The sequence below is a fragment of the Eleutherodactylus coqui genome, chromosome 3, assembly GCF_035609145.1.
Source record: "Eleutherodactylus coqui strain aEleCoq1 chromosome 3, aEleCoq1.hap1, whole genome shotgun sequence".
NCBI classification, from domain to species: Eukaryota; Metazoa; Chordata; class Amphibia; order Anura; family Eleutherodactylidae; genus Eleutherodactylus; species Eleutherodactylus coqui.
In genome coordinates, this window is record NC_089839.1 from 205,263,748 (window position 1) to 205,273,685 (window position 9,938).

General features: G+C 44.5%; 1 protein-coding gene across 1 annotated transcript in view; it reads right to left on the reverse strand.

Moving 5' to 3' along the window:
* Positions 1 to 9,634, reverse strand: part of CDHR4 (cadherin related family member 4) — a 57,115-nt gene extending 47,481 nt beyond the window's left edge. The window contains exon 1 of the mRNA XM_066596853.1: positions 9,480 to 9,634. Coding sequence (XP_066452950.1) covers positions 9,480 to 9,546 — 67 coding nt within the window. The 5' untranslated portion in view covers positions 9,547 to 9,634. The remainder of the gene's footprint in view (positions 1 to 9,479) is intronic.
* Between the last annotated feature and the right edge of the window lie 304 nt (positions 9,635 to 9,938).

The following is a 9,938-nucleotide window of genomic DNA, read 5'->3' on the forward strand; positions in this document are numbered from 1 at the left end:
CTGGAGATTTTAATGAACAATATGTCCTTCAAAGACGTCTCCTACATGAACAATATATCAATGCTCGGTGACAGTTGTATCAAAGCAAAAATTTCCTAGGATAAAGTTCTCAGAACATGTACAGAGAACAGGATGCATTGGGAAAGCACTGATAAGACAAGATTCAGGGTCATATAGTGAGAAGCAGAAAGATAAAGAGTAAGTTTGGAAGAGAAATTAAATGTATTTTTCTTATTTATTCTAAGACAGGGGAAAATCTAGAATTAACCCCTCACATCTCCCCCATTTTGGACATGGAGTCAAGACAAGTATGACTCCTAGTCCATAAACACGTGATTCATATCGGCGCAGAGAAAGCTTTTTCAGTACATTTAGAAATACATGAAATTATAACCTTAATTGCTATATAAATGCATAATAAAATCATCACAACTTGTAATATACTTTGTAGGATCCCCATAAACCAACCTCCTAAACCAGAGAACCAATTGGCAGAGTTCAAAGAACTAAATGTGTTACCCCACCAGCTATCTCTGGTTTCTAAGTTTTCATTTGTCCATGCAAGCAGTTCTTTCGACGGAACAGGAACAGCCAAGAAAGGAAAACTAGTGGCACCAGGTGTGTGTACAAGTCCAACAGTCCTTCACCTGTGAGGTGTTTAGTCCATCTACCAGTATTTGGTGGTGTCTAACAAAGTGATTCTGGGCATTGTGTCCAAGCTTAACTTTCTCGTATGGGGGCAAAGTATGAAGCGAAGAGTCCAAAAGTCCAACAATAAACAAAATGTCCTTCATTTTTCCTTCTCATAGGGGGCGAAGCAGAGCGTGAAAAGTCCCATTAGTCCCAGAACAAACAACAATTCCTTCAACTTTTACCAAAGTAGGTGCGATCAGCAGGACTCGATAGGGCCCCTCGAGTCTGGGCTCTAGAGATTTCCGGACAAGCCTCTTTACGACCACCCAGTCTCCAGGTTGCAGAGAGTGTGATCCCTCTAAGTTGTCTAGGCCTGGAATGGGGGAAAAGACTAGATTCTGCATTACTGTTAGCTGGTCACACAGGTGCTTTACATATCCGGCTACTGGTCATAGCCCTGCTGTAGGGCCTGTGGATGATACAACCCCAATCTTGGCATAGAGCCAAACAACACTTCTTTTAACTTAAGCATATCCATTTAGTCTTTTAACTTTGTCTAAACTCTGCGGGTGGTATGGAGTGTGAAACGCTTGTTCCACCCCAAGGGCTAACATCACCTCTCACACCACTTCACCTGTAAAATGTGTACCTCTGTCACTCTCAATTGTCTCTAGTACCCCGCATCTGCGGATTACCTCATTCATGAGCTTCTGTGCGGTTACCAGCTTATTTACTTTGGTAACAGGGTAGGTCTCTGACCTGAAAAGAAATCAACAACAACAAGCACATATTCATACTTCCCAACAAGTGGGAGCTGAATGTAGTCAATTTGCAATCCCTGAAATGGGTAGAGTGGTCTAGGCAAGTGTTATGTGGCAAATTTACTTCTGCCCTGTTGCTTACGGCAAAGATCATGCAAAATTTGGACACATGATGCAGCAGCTACAGAGAACCCAGGTGTCACCCATTCTTGTTCAGTGTCGACGTCATTGCTGTTTTTGATTCTGTGTACCAGTTGGGCCATCATGGGGGACAGGGACCTCTGTAGGCTGTTTTGCTGACTGTTCGCCATACGCCGTCCCATTTCTGCTGCTCCCATATTTAGTCCATTTGTCTTTTTCTTCCTTGCTGGCTTGTAACTGTAAAGTCTTTAGCATATCAAAGTCCAAGTTTATATCAAAGTCCAAAGTTTAGTCAAAGTCCAAAGTTTTTGTCAAATTCTTCTTTTCTTCCACGGCTTGAGGGCCGCTGCCTTTGCTGTGTGGTCTGTGATGACGTTGCCTCTTGCTTCTCTGATGTAGGAATTGATGTGAGCTCTCCACTTTGTCAGGTAGGAGTAGGGCTTCCAAGAGACTCTGCACTGCTGCACCATTCTTAATTGACTGTCCTACTGAGATAACAAGCTGTCTGGCCTTCCATATTGGGCCATAATCATGATCTATGCCAAATGCATACCGGGAGTCAGTGTAAAGGGTTGCCGTCTTACCTTCTGCCACTCTACACGCCTCAGTGAGGGCCTTCAGTTCCGCTTCTTGTGCTGAGACATGCGGAGGCATTCTGCTTTTAGGACATCTTGTTGTGTGACCACGGCATATCCAGTGTGGAGTCGTCCATCACCTTGGTACCATCTATAAAAAACAACTCAAAATATGCATTGTTAACAAGGGGCTTCAGTAACCTTTATTATGGCCACCTGTTCTGGCAACATGATGGCTTCCATTAGTAAACTTACAGCTTTTCTATTCTTGATGGAGGAAACACAAAGGCTTAGTGATGCATTGAGGCAATTATTTGGGTCAGGAGCACACAAAAGTAAGTCATCAACATATTACAAGAGGTCGGTGCCCTCGGGAATTGGCCAGGCGTCTAATACCAGCTTCATGCATCTGGTGAACTGGTTTTAGGCTATTCTGTGCCCTTTACGGCAGCACTGTCCAACAGTACTGCTTTCCTCTGAAAATAAATGCAAACAAATACTGACAGTCTGACTGGCCCTTTAAACTCTTTCTCTTTAACGGGGAACAAAAGGGGTATTGGCTGGGAAGACACATTCCTTAAGGGCTTTAAGTTAACATAAAGAAGAGACAGTGTCTGCAATTGCATCTTCCTGGACATGTGCCATGGGGTACTGACAGACCAAGGGGGCTAAGAGCTTGTTCCTCTGTGTGCGTAAGAGTGAGGACAGGGAGAGGTGACGATTGGTCTGCTGCCATCCGACAGAAGGTCGGGTGACTTTCAGACCCGGGGTGTATACGAGCCTCACCGGACGGGTGAAGTTTGATACAACATCCCAAGGGTCCCATGACGTCAGTTCCCAATATGCTTTCAGGACCTTCCAGCACAAGGAAGCTCGTGAGGCATCGTGACCCTTTAAACATTACCTCAAGCGGTTCAGTTTCTGCCAGCTGAATTGGCACTCCTGAAACCCCTTGCACCGATTACTAGGCTGGTATTCTATTTCAAAAAGATCAGAACCTTGTTGCAAAAAAGAGAGAAAGAAAAAAAAAATTTAAAAATAGCTGACCTGCAACACCTAGATCACCTATGTCTTCTCCTCCCCCCCTTTGAACTAGGGTACTTAATTGGAAGAGTAGCCGGGTTCAAGGTAGTAGCAACATTGAAAAGAATGACAAGAGCACATTGTAGCTGGATTTGACGGGCCAGAAATAAGTGCTTGAGTTGCACTTGCGTGTATATGCTCCGGGTGTCATGGGGGGGTGAGGACCACTAGGGGTAGTTCAATACCAACTCCGAAGATTTGTCAACCATTGCCTGTACTGCTGCCACCGCACAAACACATGAGGGAGCTCCTCGAGCCACTGGATCCAGCCTCATGGAGTAGAATCCAAATGGCCGTGGTTGTCCTCCGTGCTTTTGTGTCAAGACTGTCGTCATATGGCCAGAAAATTCAGTACAGAAAAGAATAAAGGATAAAGTGTAAAAGGGTGAGAAATGAGTAGTTGCATAAGAGAGGAAACAGAGTGGATCCATGGGCGGCAGTATGAAACAAGGCCCAGAAAGGTGCGGACTTTGGCAGCAGGTGTAAGTACAGGTATGGCCGTTTGCGCGTTTCTTCTACAGAACATTCTCTCAGAGACAGTATAATTGTGGCTTGTTGGCAGGCTTCCAAATTATCAGCACACAGAGCCTACATGCGGTGGGTGGCTGACTAACACCTCATCAGCACACAACACCTACATCACACATTTTACATTCATTACAGTCTGAACACGGGTCATTAACTCTCATCCGTTCATGCGGTCAAGTCTCATTCAAATGTTAGTAAGAGTTCACACAGGACGTATGATGCAACTGTCCTCATCTTGCAAACAAATGCATTCAATCACTCCCACCTCCCCCTGGAATCAGTCAAACTTTAACTGTTTGTAACACTAGAGAAGTATACCAGATTCCACAACAACCACTTCATTACTAATATTTTCCCAAAAAAAAGGAACACACATTTAGCAATCATGCACACGTCCAACCAATCACAGAACTGACATTTACATAAAGAGCAAAAATATACCTTAAAATCCCTACATGCTTTCCACTTTCAAGACAATTAATTCACGTAATTCATTACAAGTTTCTTATTTCATCAACGTCTTTCTTTCTTCTATGACCTTAAATTTTATATCTCTATGAAACAGATTTTTGGAAAGCAGCCAGAACATTCAGACTCTAACAACATTAACCCTTAGTAATTATAAGAGGTATATTTCTCTGCACAGACTATCAAACACAGACGGCAGGGGAATAGTTAAACACATAAAAAAAGGAAAAAGAAGACTAAGACATATAACAAAGATTAGATTACATGACATCAAGACAAACAATATTGGTTATTTGTCACATAATTATCCACAGATTCTGCATGAACTTGCTTTATGTCTCAAAGGAACACAAACTATAAAAGAATTCCCTTTCTCTGATAACTGCCGTATCTACACTTGCCTCAATCCATCTATCTAACTTACTTTATCCAACCTTTGACTATCTCTGAATCTTTCCCAAACTTGTTGGTCTAAGATTCCCAAAATTCTAACCTGCTTTTCTCAACAACTTGCTAGATTCTCTCCCCACGGCTAACTTGCTTTCTCCCGTACTATTGCCAGAACTCATAATTAAAGGTTCCCGCCGTTTTACCTATCTGTTTATATATTTTATAGGCTTGCCTACAGATGTCCTTCCCTTCCCCCAATCTTATTATCTCAATGGGTGTCAGGAAAGCCTGAGACCCCATTCTGACTATGGACTTATCTCCTACAGATGTCCCTACTGCCGAGTCCGCAACTGGCAGGATACTTTGGACTTTTCAGTCCCTTCCGCCACGTCCGCAACGGGCAGGATATTTTGGACTTTTCAGTCCCTTCCGCCACGTCCGCAACGGGCAGGATATTTATTCGCAATATATTACGAATATCTTACTACTATACTTACGGGGATAGAGGAAGGACCACGGCTTGCCTTGCTGGGTGGCTTTTAGTAATCTTATTACAAATTACAGCTAACATTATGAGTCCGGCAAAAAGCAATAATTTCTACAGCACACAGCAGACAGCATGGCAATATACACACAAGGTTTCTTCCGTCTAGCACGGTTACTAAGAACACCGTAAATAACAGGCAGAAGCATCCTATAAACATGCAGCGACTCACCTTCCCGTCGACATGTGACTGAAGTCAGGGGAACCCAGAGCTGAAGTGGTAAGTCAAGGGCTTACCTTACACCAGTGTTTTGTAGATCTGGGGTCCCGTGGCCTCTAGTCCGGCTGGTCGGCAGGCAGGGTCGTCAGGTATCGGCTGCAGGTAAGGAGTTAACTTCTGCCCCACGTTGGGCGCCAAGTATTGTGGGGGGTCACAAGGGGACCCATCAGCTGATGTTGTCTGCTTCCGAATTAGTCTTAGATGTGAGTACTCAGACGACGCAAATGGACAGCCACATGCACCATGGGATTGTCATAAGCGAAGTGAAGTTTATTCAACAGAGTTACAGAGGTTATAGAGGAAATTTGCTTACGTAATGATCTAATTACTGCGCATGCCCAAGGTCGCTGGACATCTGGAGATTTTAATGAACAATATGTCCTTCAAAGACGTCTCCTACATGAACAATATATCAACGCTCGGTGACAGTTGTATCAAAGCAAAAATGTCCTAGGATAAAGTTCTCAGAACATGTACAGAGAACAGGATGCATTGGGAAAGCACTGATAAGACAAGATTCAGGGTCATATAGTGAGAAGCAGAAAGATAAAGAGTAAGTTTGGAAGAGAAATTAAATGTATTTTTCTTATTTATTCTGAGACGGGAAAATCTAGAATTAACTCCTCACACGCAATAAAATTGTAAGGCTGGGTTCACACAGGGCGGTTTTGCCACGGCAAAACCGCCCGCGGCCACTAATCTCGGGATTAGCCAGCCATGTGGACGAGATTTCTCAGAAACCTCGTCCACACGGGACGGCCAATCCGCTGCGGTAAATCCGGCGGAAACCGCAGTCGCGGTTTCGAAAGATGCAGCATGTCTATTTACTTTTTTTTTTGTTTATTTACGTCGCGGCCGCGCTCTCCTCTATTGGAGCGCCGGCCGCAACGGAAAAGCATGCGGCCGAGCCGCTTCAAAGCCGCCGCGGCTTAAACCGCGGCGATTCTCCCGGCGGAAATCTCACAGTTTTTGCTGCGGCCAAACCGCAAGATTTCCGACGGGAATCCGCCAGTGACAATAAACAACAACAACAAATTTAAACTAAACCATGAAAGCAACAAAGAAGCACTAATGACCAATAATAAAAAAAAATATTTAAAAAGCACATAAAAGCAGCAAAGATGGAAACAGAGAGACTGATTGTCAAGGAGAGTAAAACTGACTCTAAACTGTTCTTCAACTATATAAATAGTAAAACAATTGATACTGAAAGTGTTGGCTCTTTAATAAATAATGTAAATGTGCCGTATCTTTCCTGGTTGGGAAGGATCCATAGTATTAAAATGATGCTGCTACAGTGACTCCTATATTTGTTCAGGGCACTTCCTATACCTGTCCCCAACTCAGATCTTCAAATGTTCCAAGAGACTAGCCTTCATCTAGCGGAATAAACACCCCCCTATATCCCAACCAATTATGTATCTACATAAGAAATTCAGTGGTCTTTCTGTACCCAACCTTCTCAAATATTTTAAAGCGGCCCGTTTAGCTCAGTTCCTTCCCACCCATGCAGGCCCCAAAGCACCACTATGGATCTCTATAGAGGCTGCTCAATTTAGTCAAAGCAGTTGGATCTCCCTACTTTGGACTAAATGTCCTCTCCCAGCTAATCTCAGAAATATTGCTCCATCCTGAGACTTCTCCATGTTATTATGAAGACCGGTCAGTTTTAAATTGATCGCAGGATCTGACCTCTCAACACTCACCCCTATTCTCTGTAATCCAGCATTCTCCCCAGGCTTACATGTTGCACAAACTGTCTAGTGGCAAACTAATAAACTCTCTACAACTTCCTACAACACTGAAAATTGATCTCCATATCTTCTTTCAACAATCAGTATCAACCTTTCCCAGAAGACTAGTTGCGAAAAATACAGGTTTTCCATTTTTGGTCCTCCCTTGTTCCCCCAACAGTCAAAATAGAGCTAAATCCCAGTGAAGCTGGGATTTATCACAGTTCTATAGCATCCTGAATAGCACATTACAAAACTTTAAGTTCCCCTTTATGCTCCAATGGGAAACAGATCTGCAGTCCACACTAACCATAGAACGTTGGCACCACTGTTGTGAATCACTTAGCAAAAACAGCTCGCAGATCACCCTGAGACATCATTAAAGAAGTTTTCCGTGGATAATACTATTGATGACCTATCATCAGGATAGGTCATCAATAGTTGATCGGCTAAGATCTGACGCTCAGGACCCCGACCGATCAGCTGAGCAGGCGCATGCTGTCAGCGCCGCAAATACACCATCAGAGCTGAAGCAGCGGAAGTCCCTGCTCCGACCTCTGTGTAGTGGCCGGCGCTTGTAATTGCAGGCACAGCTCGCAGTGATTTCAATGAGAGCCGTGCCTGCAGTTGCAAGCGTTTGTCACTACAAAGAGGTCGGTGCGGAGACGTCCGCTGCTTTCACTCCGACCTCTGTGTATTTGCAGAGCTGACAGCATGAGCTTGCTCAGCTGATCGGTTGGGGTACCGAGCAATGAACCTTAGCCGATCAACTATTGATGACCTATCCTGAGCTTCCTCCACGGCCACTACCCAGTGGCTTTTACTGGCCTTTACATAATTGGGTTGTTTTTTTTGCCATTGTGTACTTGCTGCGTACCGCGCACTTGTGTTCCATGGGTGGAAAGCAGTGAATTACGGCCGCTAGAGCCCTGCTTTATAGTCAGAAAACAATGCACCATTCACATCATACTACCATATACCGGCAATACCAACACAATACTACTATATAGAGCCCACATGATATTGTCATATAGTGCCAACACAATACTACTATACATGTCACATGATACAGCCCTATAGTGCTAAAATAATAGGACTATACACAGTCCACAATACTGCCATATAGTGCCAACACAACACTGTGATACACAGCCACATGATAGCACTATATAGCATGATAGCATCCACATAATTCTACAGTTCATTTCCAAATAATACCACCACTGCAAAATTATGCTGGATACTTGTAGTTTCCTTCTGGGGATCAGAAAACATGGGTACTGGCCTACTGATGAATTTGTCACCCCCTGAAACGGCCTTTATACCACTGTTCTTTCTTTGTATGCTGGGACATGTAGAGAGTAATGCAGGACTGGCGCTGCCCTTCTCTTATAGTGACAGTGGACGAAATTCAGAGGACAGTACTACTGATCTCAGATATAACACATTTCAAGTCATAGAGCCCCTTCTATCAGACCCTACTATGAGGTGTTCTGCCAGGTTTCTTTTGTAGCATCTTGGTTCTGGATATGTGACAGATACACAGTACCACTTCCCTGGCCCTGTATATAGAGATGCACAATACCACTTTCCTGGTCCTGTATATAGAGATACACAGTACCGCTTCCCTGGCCCTGTATATAGAGATGCACACTATCACTTCCCTGGCCATGTATGTAGAGATGCACAGTACCACTTCCCTGGTCCTGTATATAGAGATGCACAGTACCGCTTCCCTGGCCCTGTATGTAGAGATGCACAGTACCGCTTCCCTGGCCCTGTATAGAGATGCACAGTACCGCTTCCCTGGCCCTGTATATAGAGATGCACAGTACCACTTCCCTGGCCCTGTATATACAGATGCACAATACCACTTCCCTGGCCCTGTATGTAGAGATGCACAGTACCACTTCCCTGGCCCTGTATATACAGATGCACAGTACCACTTCCCTGGCCCTGTATATAGAGATGCACACTATCACTTCCCTGGCCCTGTATATAGAGATGCACAATACCACTTTCCTGGTCCTGTATATAGAGATACACAGTACCGCTTCGCTGGCCCTGTATATAGAGATGCACAGTACCGCTTCTCTGGCCCTGTATATAGAGATGCACAGTAACACTTCCCTGGCCATGTATATAGAGATACACAGTACCACTTCCCTGACCCTGTATATAGAGCTGCACAGTATAACTTCCCTGGCCCTGTATATAGATATGCACAGTACCATTTCCCTGGCCCTGTATATAGAGATACACAGTACCACTTCCCTGACCCTGTATATAGAGCTGCACAGTACCATTTCCCTGACCCTGTATATAGAGATACACAGTAACACTTCCCTGACCCTGTATATAGAGCTGCACAGTACCACTTCCTTGGCTCCATGTGACACTTACCTTGTCCATGGACTGACTGGATGTAGCAGAGGGCAACGAGGTGCAGCACTAGGGGCAGAGGCCCCATGATTTTCTGGTGTCCTTCTTGCCTCAGGTCGGCTCTGCTCCTGATGAGTGTAGTAGTGAATCAACTGTCCAGTATACAGGTAACTAACAACAATGGGCTTTACTCAGTCTGTTGTCCTAGGAACTCCAGGGGGTAAACACAGGAGGGGCAGGGAGCGGCTACCACTAGAATGTTGTGTCCCCTGCAGGTTCTAAAGCAGATTCTGAAGTGTCATGCTCCAGAACCCACGCTGCACCCTCACGATTAGCCTGGTATGATCACATCATTATTCTCCTGCCCAGTTTCTGTTTTCTGCTGGGGTGACAAAAGGCATCTCCTGATCACATAACACACTAACCGTAAAACCTAATCTCTTCCCCAGAAGTTGTTGGAATGGAATGAAACTTTCTCTG